Genomic DNA, 17,596 nt, shown 5'->3' on the forward strand with positions numbered 1-17,596 from the left:
GAGCTGGTGGATGTTAGAGACCTTGTGCTCCCCCACCTTCCGTTTGAGGATGCCCCACAGATGCTCAATAGGGTTTCGGTCTGGAGACATGCTTGGCCAGTCCATCACCTTTACCCTCAGCTTCTTTAGCAAGGCAGTGGTCATCTTGGAGGTGTGTTTGGGGTCGTTATCATGTTGGAATATGTGCCGGCAGCACTCATGCAGGCCCAGACCATGACACTCCCACCACCATGTTTGACTGTAGGCAAGACACACTAGTCTTTGTACTCCTCACCTGGTTGCTGCCACACACGCTTGACACCGTCTGAACCAAATAAGTTTATCTTGGTCTCATCGGACCACAGGACATGGTTCCAGTAATCCGTGTCCTTAGTCTGCTTATCTTCAGCAAACTGTATGCCGGCTTTCTTGAGCATCATCTTTAGTAGAGGCTTCCTTTTGGGACGACATCAATGCAGACCAATTTGATGCAGTGTGCGGTGCATGATAATAATAATTTTATAATTTTTTATAATTTGCCTGAACTGTACTCAACACACACACGGCTCTCCTATTACTGGTTTATTTGAAGACTTTTCCTCAAATCCGCCGTGAAAACGAAACACAGTAACAACAAAACACAACAAACACATTATCTTGACACACAGTGAAAGCGTGAGGAACAGAAGCAATGGCAGTTTACAGACAGAAAATACAGACAAATAAACAAATACCTCGTTGGCTGCATGCTGTGAGAAAGGGAAATAGTCTTTAAATCTTCTTTAAGATCTTTAAGTTCTTCTTTAAGTTCTTTTTATGACTAGAATAAACTTTTATCAGAGCATCCATAATGTCCGTGCTTACCGCTAACTTTCTTCACTAAAAACCCTCCCGCTTAATCAGCATCTGCACGAGACCCGGAACCGAGGCTTCAAAATAAAAGTCCCGCAACATACAACAAACAAAACAATCTATAAAGGTACAAATAACAAACACAGCTTAACTTCAAATTACAAAAGTGGTTTTACAAAAATATATAAACTGTATAAACAATATAAAGGCAGCAGATACACATCTATCCAACAGCTAGCTTTGTCCCATCATGGTAACTAGCTACCGTTAGCTAAACGCTGGTTTCAGTCAGAGTTAGCGTTAGGAGCTAACCGGGCATTACTTTAGAAAACTGCCATAGCAGAAGAAAATATTCCCAACTGTAACGGTGCCGTTAGCTCGTTTCTGCTTGATTTAACATGACCGTCATGTAGGACGGCTAACGTGCTAGCTAGCTAACCTGGCACCAACATTTCTAGCTAGCTAACATTAGCCCTAATGCTAGCTCGACGTGTTAGTTGCCTAGCGCTTAGTTATTTAGACAAAGCTTGTTCAGTCTCTTCTGCTAACGTTACAGTTGTGAGGATTTTCTTATGCTGTGGCAGTTTTCAAAAGTAATGCCGGTGTTGTGTCCAACTCTGTTTGGGGATCTGTTTCCCCCTAGCCCCGCCCCCGGACATACTTTCTTCCAGAAGTCTACAATATAAAGCTAACACTAAGTACATTTATAATCGGAACTTAGTTGATCTTACCTTAAGTGTCTTCAATTATCTGGATGAGTTGTGACTTTTGTCTTGCTGTAACACGGTCCTGACAAGAGCAGAACATCACATGGACTACAAGCAGGAGACTCGAGCATGGAGGGGAACCGCCGTCTGATGTGAACTGCGCACGCGCGAGGAATTTTTGTTCAGCTAGGTAAAGCAACACCACAACGTCTGAACTAAATTGAACGTTTATATGTCAATAATAATTCCTGCCCCTGTCTTACACATCCCCAGACATCCAAAAACTCCTATCCAGATGTCTGAATATTGAACTGCATATCTACATACAAGAGGGGTCATAGACAGACATTGTGGTGGGTCTCTCTCTCTCTCTCTCTCTCTCTCTCTCTCTGTGTGTGTGTGTATTACAACACAGGAAGTGGTAAAGTGGTAAGACTTTAACTCACACCACTGCTCTGTCAGTCAGTCAGTCATTAGAGGGACAGGATGGAGCTCAGTCCACTCTCTGTGATGCTCTGTGAGTAAATGTTCTCTTTGTGTCTTCATTAGAGTGAGTGGTGGGGTATAAAGTTGTTCATCTGCAGTCTGAATGTCCTGAGTGATGATCTTATTGTGTGATTAGGACATTGTGTGTACTTCAGCATGACTGCTCAGGTGGATCAGTGTCTCCATATCTGTTATGAGAAGGGTTTAGTTTCATGTGTAACTACTCTCACTAAACTACTCTTTAACAAAACTATTAATTAGATTTTCTGAGAAAATGCCTCATAACCTATCTTTTCCATTTTTGTTATTATTGTAGGAATAATGTTAACTTTAATACACACAAATACCAAATTAATGCACTGCATTTATAAAATAATCACAAATCATTATTTACTCATTTTCACTAATTATTATTTTATGTTATAAAAATAACAGCATTTTTTGTGCAGAAACAAACTCTTCTCATTAGTCCTGTACACACAGAGCAGTGACCGTGTTAGAGGCCTGAGAGCATGTCAAGGATGTGGTTTATTTTCTATTTTCATTTAGTTATGCAAGTTGAGCTGTGAAAAAGAGGAGGAGGTGTGAAGTTGGACTAAATCTAACTCCACTGAAATCATTGAACTCTTTTTAATTCAAAAGTTGTCTAATCTGAAGACAGTCATTTGAAGCCAGAGTCTCCATAGCAGAGTCATTTGGAGACAAAACAACTATTCAGGTTGATTATATTTCAGAACATACCCTTTATTAGGAACACTATACCATCACTATTACTGGGTATATTCTATATGGACATTGTAGATATTAATAATTATTCTATTTCAAAATTAAAGTTACATATTTTTTGCTATTCATCATCCTCAGAGGTTTTTTCTGGTCAGAAGCTTCAGTGGTCACCTATGTTAGGAATACTGTTCATATGATGCATAATTAAATGTTATGAATTTATAAGTGGGAATGCTGGTGCAGCAGGTTGTGTTATCTTTAGAAAAATTGTAACAAGAATATATTGGGGTGCTCAGGTTTGCTCAAGACCACTAGTGATCCTCCTCACATAAGAACCTAAAAACATTGGAGCTGTGCTGTGATCGACTCATAAAATCATGAATCCATCTTCAGGAAACAATTTATGCCGGTTATGGTTGCAGTGAATCTGAAGCTTATCCTGGAGACACCCAAAAACATCCTGGATATCCACATTCAGGAAGAAAATGTGAAACTTCAGACAAGGAAAATACGCCAAATTATTGTCTAGTTTTATTTACTTATTGTGTCAAATTTATCAAAAACTTATGCAGAAAATAAACTTGAAAATATTTGCCACATGCATCATGCCGTAAAATCAAGATGCATTAGACCAGATCTCCCGTTTTCAAACGGTCAGCTTGGGTGAGCCTGTTGTCCACTCTGTGATTGGATTCCTTTTCTTGTCTGACAGGAGTGATCTTCTGCTGTTCTGGTCTGTTTTGACATATTCCAGGGAAAATTTGGCAAAATATATGAAGAAAATCTAAAATTTTAAAATAGCAGATGAAATGTAATAAGGTATAGTGAAGTGTGGTCCAGAAGATTAATTCATTAGAATGTAACTGAATTTTTTTGTAGCATGTTCATTGTACAGGCTGTGCTTACTGATGTCACATGTCAGTTTTTCTGCATATCTCTTTTCCACATCCACAAAACTCCCATCCAGACCTTTGAATATTGAGCTGCATGTCTGAGTGGGGTCGTAGTCAGACGTCCAGACACTGAACCTGATTTGGATGTTGTGCAGACATATGGATATGGTCCTGGACCGACACAATATAGACATGATCTACACATTTAATAAATGTCTTCTGTTTTCTGTAATGGAGGCCTGAGCTCACAGTTTACAGGACTTAAAAGATCTGCTGCAAATGTGTAGGTGCCAGATACCACATCACACCTTCAGAGGCCTTGTATAGTCTTCTCTACAGCCTTCTCTAGAGCCTTGTCCATCACAGCTGTTTTGGCGGAAAAAAGGGGACATGTTACGGCTGATTAGTGTACATGTATCTATCCTGTCTCTCTCTCTCTCTCTCTGGAGCAGGTAACACATGGCTGAGACTGCTGATTGCGCTCGATACTGAATATTACACAGGAAGCTACTACTTCGATGGTACACTTTATAATAGAGGCTTCAAGGGCCAGTCTTTAGTTTTCCTTCTAAATTTTAATTTAAGGGCTTCATTCCAGAGAAATGTTGCTTCTTTTCTTTTTTCATCAAGATTTGACGTTTCTATTCCAGTTTAAAGCTTTCGGCGCTCAGCAGAACTCTATCATGTTGCGGTGAAAATTATTTAAAGTTTCAGTTTCTTGACATTCTGTTTAACATTGCACAAAAAATACATTGAGTGTTTGACCAAGTGGAGACTGATATCTATAATGTGTATGACATTTTGATTTGATAAACTTTGCTTAGTCTCCATAAAAATAAATAAATTAATTAATTAATTAATTAATTTAAAAAAAAGACTAAGAGAAAAAAGGCTGTCAGAAGCACTGGACCAATGGACCATTTATCCTGTCTCTAATCTGAATAAAACTCCGGATATTTGGAATCGCAAACTAGCAACTTAGAGAGAAGAGCACAGAAAATGGAAGCGTGAATAAAGAGAAAATTACGAGCAAAAATAGCAGAAAGAAGTAAGTAAGTAAAGGAAATTAAAGTAAAGTAAAGAAAGTAAGCAAGGAAAATAAAATAAAATTTTAAATTCCCACTATTTTGTGTTCTTTTCTTTTAGATTACTTTGTTTAGTTTATATATATATATATATATATATATCTATATCTATCAGGAACAGCTGGACAGTTCCCTACCAGGCCTGGAGAGGGCGATTTTTTTTCCAGAGTTAAGAAGCTGCTTGATCCTCAGGCAGTGCAGGAAAATAAGTCACATTTCTCTGACATCTTTGAAAGGTGCACTGTAACATGGGGTTTGATGATTTCAAAATCTAGTTCCCTCTTTGCTAGAAAGGCATTCATTTGTTCAAACGTGTCACAGGTTCCTGAAAGTGCAGTTTTTCTACAGTTTTAGCTTTCTTTTGAAAGCCTCAACTCGTTCATGCTGGATAATGCAGTTTAAAGATGCATAGTCAGCTTTAGTTTAGCTTTAGTCAGCATTCGTCCCCGGGATAACTCTCTCACCTCTGTGTGCATGAGCAGCAATTGGTTTTCAGCACCCACCTCTGCGCAGAAGGCTGTGAACAATCTGGAGATTGTTTCTCTCCAATCATTGTAGCCTGTTGTAGAACATGATGAAGAGTAGGTTCCTTTTGTAGCAAGAGCATCTCTGTGAAAAAAGCAATGTGTAACAGCTTTTTATCTGCTGGACCACTCCGGAGTGCTTGTCCATCATCACTGCAACTCCGTCTGTGCAGACGCCGATGCAGTTAGCCCAGTTTATTTCATTCGATGTCATCAAACAATCCATCACTCTGAAAATATCCTTTGCCGTTGTAGTAGTGCGTAGCTTCTTACAAAACAAAAAGTCCTCATGTACTTCCTTTTTCCATTCATAGCCAGCATATGTAAGCAGCTGTGACATTTTTCACACGACTCATCTATCTGTATAGTGAAGTCATTGCTGTGAAGCCGTGCTGCACACTGTTCTGTGATGTTTTTGGACATGCAGGAGATGTGGAGCTTGACTGTGTCTTTTAAAAGCAGTATTTCAGCTGCTTTCTTGGACTCTCCTCTCCAAATTCTCTCACAATTGCAGTAACACATCTCAAAACTAACGTTTCCTTGACAGTGTGTGCTGTTTTCTGTTTGACAATTTTATCGGCTACAACATATGATCATTTGAGGAGCTTTTTATTCACACGTTTTATTTCAGTCTGTGCGCTAGCCAGTTGTTCTGCTTTTTGCTCAAAAAGTGACCTGTTTTTGACTTTGTATTGCACGTGATTTGCATGCAAATGTCTGATCAATTTAGATAGTCTCATACACTCATTGGATAACACTTTAGAGCAGACAACACATTGTGGCTGAGGTAAATCCTTGTTTTTCGAAAACAGCACAAACCCATAGTTAAGGTAACTGTTGTCGTATTGATGTCACTGTTTTTTCTGAGTAGGAGTCTGTTTATCGCCTGACAGTTGAACTACAAATTTGTCCATTATGTTTGCTGTGGTGAAATGCCTGACTGAGCGCTCGGTGCATGTTAACTACATTTTCGGGTTTCAGTCAGAAAATGAAATTATTAATTTTTTATTTTTAAAAAATAGTTTTAGTGTGTTATTTTTCAATTCAATGTATTATTAATAAAATTAATTACATGTAGGAATATATTTAAATTAGTTCGTATTTTTTTTTCATGGCTCCCTGGTTGAGAACCCTGGGTTTAACTGGGACATTAGAATTGATTATCTTATATAAAATTTGAGAGTTAATTCAGGTGAACAGGATTGTACCAACAGAGGATAGAAATTGTTGGTGGGGGAGGGTGAGCCACTTCTAAATGAGACAATGGACCAGAATTTCTTACTCTTAAACGAGTCTACAGACCTTGGGCCTGAGCAATGAATAATAAAAAAAGTAAAGAAATAAATCCCTGCCTCTTTTAAATTCTATGAAGCAGACCATCACTGCTTTAACTTCATCAAAATAAAACAGATGTGTACAGATTGTTCTCAGTGTATGGGAGCAGACTGATAGGTGATGAGAGGAATTTAAACAGTTCTGTTTAAAACTACTTTAGGGCGCTGATGGCTCAGTCATGGGGGTGGGTTTCTCACCTACCATGTGGAAGGCCTGGATTCGATTCCCAGGATGCAGTGCCGATCCAAAGCCCGAATAAAAAATGGGAGGGTTGCTTCAGGAAGGGCATCCGGCGTAAAACCTGTGCCAGGTTGTTGTGCAGACCAGTTGGTCCTCTGTGGCGACCCCTCACGCATGTAGGGAGCAGCTGAAAGATCAACAACAACTGTTTAAAACTACTACAATGTATTTAAGATCAGGATTAAAATGTCTTGTAGCTCTCTCTCTCTCTCTCTCTCTCTCTCTTTGTAAGAACATAACAGTGTGATAGTCCTTTGGTTTTATGTCCCAGCTAAAAGATTTTCAGACTTCAATTATAATAATATCTGCTGCATACTTGGTTACTTTTTGCAATAAAGTGAAACAAATGCATTCATGAGCAGAATACTGACCTTTGTCTAGATTATTGTATTTTTAATTTATTTTTCATTTAGAAAGTTTCAAATGTATTTTCTTACAGATGGCAGTTTAGATTTAATCTTGAGGGTTCTCTTTTTCTAATATGTACAGTTAACAGAATGAATAATTTCCATATTTATGTCATGTTCTGTTTCTGTTCCCTTTTTAGTGCTGATTTCACTTATACCAGTGTCCCAGGCTCAAGGTGATTTATATACAGTTTATCCGTTATATTTTCTGCATATTTAATTTGCTTTGATGCTGAAAAGTTTCTGCACAATTTATTAATTTGTTCCTTGTTTATTAATGCAGTTTTTATAACTCTAATCAAAAGATGGCTGCAACATCAGATCTGAATAAATAGTTTTACACACAAATAGTTTTACACTGCTTAAATGTCTTAACATATTAAATATAAAACAGCACAAGTTTAATGACAGCAGCACAAGAGAGCAACTGACATCACTAGTGCTAAATAAAATGCTCCATGATGCCCCTGATTTCTTAATATTAAGCAGGTTACACATATCAGTATCAACAAGTAACAAAAACATGTACTCACACTCACTCTAAACATGATATTAGTAGTGTAGACTTACATACAGGGAGGAGGAGACACTCAGGGGACTTACAGCTGGAAGATAAATAATAATGAACCCTATATAGATGAAAGGGAGAGAGACTACACAGACAGCACAAGTCAGGAGTTCAGAATCTGGTCTGTTGAAGACTCTGGAGAGACTCTCAGAGCTCAGAGATCAGTTATGCTGTTGATCTGATTTTGAGCTGTCAGTAACTGAGTCCTCAAACCCAGACTTAACTGTTTTGGCTGAATGTATGGGAACATAAACATCTTAAAAAATGGCATAATTGTTTGAAACAACATTTGGATCATAGCATGCACCTGATCACTTAGAATTTCCAAATACTTGGTGGCAGTAACATGACCATGTAGACTAATGATGTCACCAGCAGAATAACAAGATTATGGCTGCCCAAATCTTCACAGATCCACCTCCCATGTTTGACAGTTGGAACCAGACAGTCCAAGTTGTTCACTTCCTTGGTGGTTCTTCGTACATAAACTCGACCTGCTGTTAGGAGTAATATAAATGATGATTCATCAGATCATATCACTCATTTCCTGTCTTCAGCTGTCCAGGTTTTATGATCATGACACCATCTTTTTTCGCATTTTTGCATTGGTGTCTGTGATTAAGGCTTTGTGAATTTCTCTGCAGAATGTTTTTGTGGAAACAGGGTCTTTAAGGTGGATATTAAGTTCTACTCTCACTTTTGTTGCTGTAGTTCTGTGTTGTTTGGACGCAATGTGTTCAACGGTCACTATCAGTAATTTTTAAATTCCAGCCACTATTCTTCTTCTCTGATAAAGTCCTGCCATGCTTTGTATTACAGTCATAATCATGGACATTGTTGCTCTTGAAACACCAAAGAGTTCGGCTGTAAAGGTTACAGATGTTCCTGATAAATGTGCTCCCAACATCTGTCCACTTTAGAAGTCTGAAAAGTTAACCATTTCAACAATGTCTTAAATTAACCACTGCTGACCACAGCTGTTTTTATACTGATATAAAAACTAGACAATGTCCAATGTCTAGTAATTAAAAATAAATGAATGATAATCACAACATTTTATTTTTTCATAGCAGCGTACACAAATAATACAGGGTGGGGCGCAAAAACTTCCCTTTTTTTTCAAGGCGAATGAAAGAATAATTGTGGCTAATAAACAAAATTTATTTTTTGATAATGAAAGAACATAATTTCAAATTTCAAATCATGCTGTTTTAAATAAAATATCTTGAAGGTGGTGGTCACCGTTCTCTATGCACTGATGCAACCGATTTCTGACGTTTCCCTTTCCACGTTCCAACATGTCCACCGGAATTCGGGCTATTTCCTGCCAAATAACATTCTTATATAACATTCCGGACGGCTCATCTCGATTCGAGGTGACATCCCGTGGGCAGCGCGCTCGCCCGATCTAACGCCCTGTGATTTTTTTTATGGGGATACCTCAAGGCAGAGGTTTTTAAACATCGCCCCACAAACCTGCTTCAGCTGAAGAATGTTATTCGGCAGGAAATAGCCCGAATTCCGAAATTATGTTCTTTCATTATCAAAAAATAAATTTTGTTTATCAGCCACAATTTTTCTTTCATTCGCCTTCAAAAAAAGGAAGTTTTTGTGCCCCACCCTATATTAATCCCTATAACAATGGGTGTTCACATTATTTTGTCCAATATTTGTAAATTAGCTGATAGTGTTAATAAAAGCAAACTGTTGCATTAACTATTGCACTATTACTCTATTACACTATTATTATATCATTATAGACCATGGCAACAAATTCATCATGGCAATTTATGTGCTCTATTATTATTCTACAGCAAGACCTAAACCAGTGGCAACCGTAGATCCTGATAATCAGGTGTTGAGTGGAGAGACCGTCACTCTGAGATGTGACATACAGGATGAAAGTGTCTCTAGCTGGCAGTACAGCTGGTATAAAGATGCTTCACACAGTCCTGTCAGTAGTGGACAGGTGTACAGAATCAGTGGTGTTGAAGTGACCCACACAGGTAAATACACCTGTAGAGGAGCAGAGAGAGGAGGTTCACGCTCCTCACACTCCAGTGATGCTGTTACACTGACTGTATCAGGTGAGTGTGGGGGTGTTTTTATTTCTTATTAAATATGTTTACATTATTTTTAGGGTTTAGATATTAAGCTGTCAGTAACTGAGTCCCTGTTTCTAGTAGACACCAAGATCCTTCATCATGTCTTTTTCAGTAGCATCTGGGTTTTATATATTATGTTTGCCCACTAACACTGTGGGGAAATAATCCCTGATTTACTCCTGTTCTGTTGGCTATATTTCTAGTTATTAATATCTATGGTCATTTGAATTCTTTATAATATTTTAGCATATAGTTTATAATATTATGTAATACCTGTCTGCAGTGGCTTTACTGTATGAAGTCATATGTTCAGATGGTGGCGCAGGATTAGTGCAGGATCCATAAAATAACAATCTAAAATCAGTAAATACAGTGTTTCTACACTTCAATCCAATCATGAATTTTGTTTCATAGAAAATAAACTGAATACCAGCCGTGTAAGAAAACATACAACTGTAACATCTTGTATCAAATGTCAAATATAAATGTTTGTTTTAGACACAAAGCATCTGTTAGACACAGTGAATCTACTGCTTATGTTGTAAAGTGAAAAGCAGCTCTGACTCCATCATTTCATACCAACAGCAAAACCCAAACCGACTGTGAGAGTGAATCCTCAGAGCTCCGTCTACACTGGAGACACCGTCACTCTGAGCTGTGAGCTGCAGCAGGGGACTGGATGGGAGTTTCACTGGCACAAAAATAATCAGTTACAGAATCGGAACAGGGAACAAGAGAACACACTTAAAGTGACAGTCGATAATGCAGGAGAAACAGAGTACCGGTGTTGGGCATTCAGGATAAACTACTACACAGAGTTCAGTGATGCTGTCAAGATTACAGTGAGAGGTATGTCATGATTTTTTCCTCTTTTCATCATGTGTTAGAAGGGGAAAGAAAAAATATTGCTTAATTAATGTAATTGTAAGGACTTGCTGGACACGTAAGTGTCTGAATCCATAAGCAGATATTTATTGAAGATGGCAGGCAGAATCGTAAACAGGTAAGCAGGCAAAGAGTCAAAACCGTAAAAGCAAAACACTAGACGATCAAAACAGAAACAAAAACTGAAACTCGTAATCAAGACAAACAGGCAAGGATCATACACAACAAAGATTAATCAGGCAGAAATCAAGGCTTGGTACATAACACTCGGAAACGATACTTCGCGTCCAATAGAGGGAGCACGCTGCTTAAAAGCCCTAGAAACCGGAAACCAGGTGTACACAGTCAATATTCGGGCGAGGGCTCCCTCTGGTGGTCTGGACCTGTATGCACAGTGACAGTAATTTCTTGTTATTCCAGAATGTGTAAAATAATTGTGAAATACTTATGTTTAAAAGTATTTGTCATTTGTTGCTGGTGAGATCCAATGCAAAACATATTATTTGACAAAAAAAAAAAAAAACTGGTGAAGCTTTAACTTTCTGTTTTCTGACACAAGAACTGAACTGTGCTGGACACGGACACACACATACATAACACACACGCACAAAAAAGAACTGAACTGTGCTGGACACGGACACACACATACATAACACACACGCACAAAAAAGAACTGAACTGTGCTGGACATAGTCAGACACACACACACACTAAATTGTCCTGTTTGCATGCACATGCCATTTTACATTTATATATATTTATATTAATCCTGTTTACATGTGTCACTTTAATATCTGCAATCACTGTATACACATTGTATACACAAAGTCGGCCTATATGTTGTTTGTCTGCACTGTCTTGTCTTGTCTTGTCTTGTCTTCCTGTGCACTTCTGTTGTATGTCTAGTTCTTAAAGACTGCACCTTAAGTATAGTTTAATTTTTTAGTTTAATTTTAATTTTTAAAATATAGTTTTTTATCTCTATGTTTAGTTCTATGTTTGTCTGCGTCACTGTACTTTGTCTGTGTTATGTGTAGCACCTCTGGTCTAGGAGGAACCTTGTTTCACTTCACTGTGTACTGCATCTGCTAATATATGGTTGAATTGACAATAAAGCTTGTAAGAGTGTGTAAAAAGGTAGCTTAGTGGGAAAAAGACTTATAATGTGAGAACTGTCACAGGAATTTGTGACACATCCCCACCAGACTCTACACATACATTTAGAAATGTTTTAGTGGTGTTTTTGTTATTATTATTACAGTCTAAACCCAACGTATTATATTGAATTGAATAATAACTCTTTATCTCCACAAACTGTTGTACAGTCTTTATGGTTAAGCACAAATTTTCTAATTAACAAAATAAAATTTTACACAAAACCTGCCCCATGCTGTATTCTTAATTATAATTTTTCATTTCAATTAACTTTTTGAAGCCTACACTGTCCAGTAGTGTTTAATTGGATCTAGATGTTGTGTTGTGTGGTATTATACACCATGATGACACATTCAGCATGTCAACATTAGATGCTCTATTATTTTACAGCAAGACCTAAACCAGTGGCATCCATAGATCCTGATAATCAGGTGTTCAGTGGAGAGACCGTCACTCTGAGATGTGACATACAGGATGAAAGTGTCTCTAGCTGGCAGTACAGCTGGTATAAAGATGCTTCACACAGTCCTGTCAGTAGTGGACAGGTGTACAGAATCAGTGGTGTTGAAGTGACCCACACAGGTAAATACACCTGTAGAGGAGCAGAGAGAGGAGGTTCACGCTCCTCACACTCCAGTGATGCTGTTACACTGACTGTATCAGGTGAGTGTGTGAGGATTTCTGGAGACAAATGAAAATGTTCAAATAGATATTCATAAAAAGATTCTTAATGTGTATTAAATAAATCTTGAAAGAAAATTGTTTTGGATTTCCTGTGTAACAGAGAGACCACAGGCAGTACTGAATGTATCTCTACAGAGCTGGCTGACTGAAGGAGACTCAGTGACTCTAAGCTGTGAGGTTACAGACTCCTCTACAGACTGGACATTCAGCTGGTACACAGTTGTTCCCTACAGAGACGGCTTAACTGGAATAAATAATAATGGTGGCTATAGCGTGTATGTGGAGCTCCTCTCAGACAGCAGCAGAGGATCTGGAGGCAAATACACTCTCAGTCCTGCTGCTCTTAAACACACAGGAGTTTATATGTGCAGAGGAGAGAGAGGAGAACCAGCCCTTCACTCACAGTACAGCAATCCACAGCCACTATGGATCACTGGTGAGGAAAATTAACTGTTGTGTTGAAGTGTAGAATAGAAAAGTGTGAATATAGGATTAGATCAATGCAGCATTTATTTATTCATATGTATAAGGCAGCTAAAGAGTCGTAAGTGCTGGTAGAGGATTATTGTCATGATTTGCATTGTGTTCCACTGTATTTTGTGATGTCTCCACCCCTTTTCTTAGTGTAATTATTCTATCACAGATGATGTAATGATGTCTTTGTAACCCACTATGCATTGCATTTTTTGGTATTAAGTCAATGCACTGCCCTGATTGCCTAATCATTTACAGTACAATCCCATGGAATAATAAAACAATATTTGCTCTAAATTATATATTTATTTTGCATTTAAGGTGAATCTCCTCCAGTCTCTCTGATCATCAATCCCAGTAGAACTCAACACTTTACTAAAGACTCTCTCTCACTGAGCTGTGAGGACCAGAGTAACTCTACTGGATGGACAGTGAGACGATACACACACAGTGAGAGAGTGTTAGATTGTTCACACTGGGGATCAGTTACAGGATCTACATGTAACATCAGCTTCCTCTCCACATCCTACACTGGAGTTTACTGGTGTGAGTCTGAATCTGGAGAAAACAGTAATCCTGTCCACATCACAGTGCATGGTGAGTCTTCATGTAGTGTGTTTAATGTTAAAGGAAATGGAAATTGTTTAATTACAGATGAATCAGAATTCCATCTTAGAAAAACTGACAATAGTTGTTTGCCCCTCAATACATTACCTGCAATTTCTATAAATTTCCAGTTTCGAATAGATAATCAATAAGAGATGTAAAGGAACATTTTTAAATAGCTCTGTGTAGTGGAGAGATTTAACAGAGTATTCAAATCCAAATCATGAAGCAGAAGAATAATATATTAATATTAAAATATTAATAATATTTGGGGGAGGGCACCCTCAAGTGGAAAAGGGTGGAGGTAAGCCAGATGGTGTTACACTTTGTTTATTCTGATTAATGTTGTGTGCTGCTTGGGCTCATATAAATATAAACATTCAAATAATTCAGCATTAATAAAACATGATCATTATTTTATTCTGCTTCTGGTCCATCAGGTGTAGAAGCTCCATTCTCAGTGCTCATGCTGATCTGTAGTGTGGTGACGGTCTCTCCGTATCTGCTGGTGACCATCATTCTGCTGCTCATATGTTACAGAGCTCGAGGTAAGAACTCTTTCAGTACGTCTCGACACTTCACATAACGAGTATCCTGACTTTAATTACAAAACATTTTCACTTTAGGGAATGTAGAAAGTTGTTGACTTTTTAATAGCAAAAGTCAACACTTGAGTGTTAAAGCACATGAAATACACTAGACATGACTTTTTAAATTTCTTTAACAGCTCACACTGATGAAGACAGAATTGAGAATGCCGCCATAGAGGAGTGAGCAAAGTTCATCTATAAAAATTGGATGCATTTATGGAAAAATAATATCTGATAATATTTATAATAATATAATTTCTTGTTCTTTATGGTTTTGTGTTGATTTTAAAATAATTCTGATTTCTCATTTTCATGTCCTGCTGTTATTTGCTCAGCATCTTAGACATCCTCACTGTTCTGAATGGATTTGTTTAGCTAAAGCCTGTAAACCTCCTCATGAGGTGAAAGTGATCATGTGTGTAGTGTTCAATAAGCCCTACATCCAGCTTTGTATGCAATATAAAAACAAGTTCATTGACTGTTATCTGAAATATGGTGCTGAACAAATATTGTGTTTTGTGTTTTCTCAGTATTAGTTCTACCTCTACTGTATTTCTACTGCTGTAGTTTTATTTTATTTCTTTATGAGATATTCTCTAGTTAAATAAGGAGGAGTAGACTTAAAATCTGAGTTAGAATCTGATGTTAGATTTGTGTGACTTTTCAGCTGTGTGAACTTTAATTGTAGTTGTTTGAGGAGATTTATGGATGAAATGTTTTATCAGTTAAATAAATACATCATTATCAGTTCACTGCTGCTATATTGTTGTCTTTTCATTGTCTCATAATGTTTCTTGTCTCCTGCTGTAACATTGGAATTTCCCACATAGGATTAATAAAGTTTTATCTTAAAGACAGATAACTCGATCCTGCAGTATTATTCAGTGTCAGTAGAGGATCTCAGTGCAGTAAAGGTCAGGAGTAAATGAGGAATCAAACAGAAGTGTTATTACTCTTTCTGCATGTCTACACACTGGTACACTGATGTACAGGACTAACACAACACTGAAAACCAATCAGGAAATCAACATTACAGCCAATCAAAAGCTACTTATGAAGTGAAGTACATGGTTTCAGTGTAAAACTCTGCTAGACAACATCATCATAAGTGCATTTCTTCCCAGTCCTGGCAGAGGGAGTAAGACAGTCAGGGTTAGAGGTTTGTAAATCAAGCTTAGACCTAAATCAGTGTTGTATATGAGCACTAACACGGTCTACAGAATTGGGGTGAATTGTTGCTAGGTGTCTGCAGTGAAGAACATCACACACTTCTTCAATGGGAAAACTGTAACATGAAAATAGTTTCTTGTATATTTTACTGTATTAATTAACATTAAATCCTGTTTGTTACTCTGAGACCATGCTACACCGACAGCAGCCAGCAGAGGGCAGCAGTGGTGCACACAGTGATAGCAGGAGAACAAATTACAGACTTCTCCAGGATGATTAACCTGGATTTCCTGAACCTGTCCAGCAGTATACTTAAGACCAGACTTTGACACAGCCCTTTGCTACACCTTTGTAGAGGAGTGACAGATATGTTATGTTGGTGAAGACTCTCTGTACAAGAATGATGACTCAGCTGTAATAAAATATCAGACTAAGGATGTTTATTTACAGTGTCTGTGATGTACAAATAGTCCAAACGTGAACCACAATATCTTAATATATAATAAAAAAGAGAATAATATACACCTTCCAAACAGAGAAACCACAAGCAGTACAAGCAGGAACAAGCCTGTAACTAGTACTTCCGGACAACTTTCAAAATAAAAGTTCTGCAGTTCTGGGGTTTCACTCTGTAATTGAGTCCACAATGAAACAGTATGTAGTAGTTACAGTATCATTTGTGTACGAGATTTTAAAATTCATTTCTCATGGAAAAGAAAAAAAAACATCTGGCTGTTAGACATCATTAGTGTGTGTTATGAAGGAAAATGTGATATTCAGAGAGAAAACTATTTGTGGGCTCAACTAAAGCTCATCATGTTTTGTTCCCTATATCAGCTTACATTTAAAACTATTCTACAACAAATCACATGACAGATATCAGGTCTAATAAAATATTACAGGGATTTAAGGAAACTCTCACATGTAGTGATGTTTCATCCATGATCCAATCATTCTCCTTCACGTCCATGTACTGATTCATATTATTTTATTCTCTTAAGTCTCGACTGTGTAAAACACATGACTGCTTCAGCAGATTGTTCCTGCTTTTTAAAGACTGCATTATCGTGCAGGATGTGAAGGAGCAAATCATTGGTTGGATGTATTGAAGAATCCACCCCTTACTAGTCAGGATTAAAACCATACAGCAGTTACCACTAGAGGGAGTCAAAGACATTTTAATATTGAGTATGAATGTGTTCAGTTATGTGAAATGTAATTGCTGTAACAGTTTTTATTTGAATGACCAATAGGAAGTTTCTCCTGTTATGATGGATCTGTTATGAGCCAATCAGAAAAGATTTGTGTAGGGAAGAGACTGGTGTGAGAATAATGTGCTCCAGAACTGTGTAGAGTGTTGAAAAGTGCTGAAATGAGTTAAAATAAGGATTTCTTTGAGAATATTTCCATGTATCCAGTTACTAAACCATAAGTAAAGACTTTAGACTCGTTGTTATGAGCGGACGTCATTAACTGGGACTCCAGGTCACTGGTGTTTAGTCAAGTAGCTTTTATTGTCATTTGAAGCACATACAGCTGGTACAGTACACAGTAACATGAAACAACGTTCCTCCAGGACCATGGTGCTACATAAAACACACAACTACAGGAGACAACACAGAACTAAGTTCACTACACAGACCTACACAGTACTACATAAAGTGCATGTGTGTAAACAGTGCAAGACAGTACAGTACAGTACAATAACTGACCAGGGACAGTGCAGCACTGACCACTACACAGTTTTGTAGGGCTGGGTATCATTTAAAAATTTCCGATACCGGTTCCTGAATGATACTTTTTTCAATACCAATTTTATGAAATCCATTTTAACATTACCTCAGAGAAACTTGGTTTTATTTTAATTTCAGGTTGTTGACTTTTTTTTAAAACAGATTCAAAGACTCTCCTGAGCCACTGCACAAGGAAACAAAAAAGCACAAATGAACAAAATGTACCCAACACAATACATCAGTGCAAATCTTTAGCAGAGTTTAAGCAGTTTTAAGTCAATACATGTTGCTTACTACTGCTTAAGATCTTTAAATAACTCAGCAGTTCTTCTTCAATAAAATTAACATATCTGCTTTTTTAGGAGACAGACAAGCTCACTCTTGACTAATAA

At 37.6% G+C, this 17,596-nt stretch overlaps 1 protein-coding gene and 1 long non-coding RNA gene across 3 annotated transcripts in view; both read left to right on the forward strand.

Annotated features, from left to right (window-relative positions):
* LOC131356323 (carcinoembryonic antigen-related cell adhesion molecule 5-like) overlaps positions 1 to 14,485 on the forward strand; it is a 63,883-nt gene extending 49,398 nt beyond the window's left edge. The window contains exons 6-9 of the mRNA XM_058395227.1: positions 9,617 to 9,883; positions 12,338 to 12,529; positions 14,152 to 14,259; positions 14,439 to 14,485. Of these exons, the coding sequence (XP_058251210.1) occupies positions 9,617 to 9,883; positions 12,338 to 12,529; positions 14,152 to 14,259; positions 14,439 to 14,485 (614 nt within the window). The remainder of the gene's footprint in view (positions 1 to 9,616; positions 9,884 to 12,337; positions 12,530 to 14,151; positions 14,260 to 14,438) is intronic.
* On the forward strand, positions 1,417 to 8,629 carry LOC131355689 (uncharacterized). 2 transcript variants are annotated; one of them, XR_009204896.1, is made up of 3 exons: positions 1,417 to 1,728; positions 1,812 to 1,891; positions 7,375 to 8,629. It is a non-coding gene; the product is annotated as an uncharacterized LOC131355689 (long non-coding RNA). The 2 variants fall into 2 exon arrangements; XR_009204897.1 differs by lacking the exon at positions 7,375 to 8,629 and adding an exon at positions 6,748 to 7,001.
* Positions 14,486 to 17,596: the final 3,111 nt, after the last annotated feature.

This window comes from Hemibagrus wyckioides, linkage group LG07, assembly GCF_019097595.1.
Source record: "Hemibagrus wyckioides isolate EC202008001 linkage group LG07, SWU_Hwy_1.0, whole genome shotgun sequence".
NCBI lineage: Eukaryota > Metazoa > Chordata > Actinopteri > Siluriformes > Bagridae > Hemibagrus > Hemibagrus wyckioides.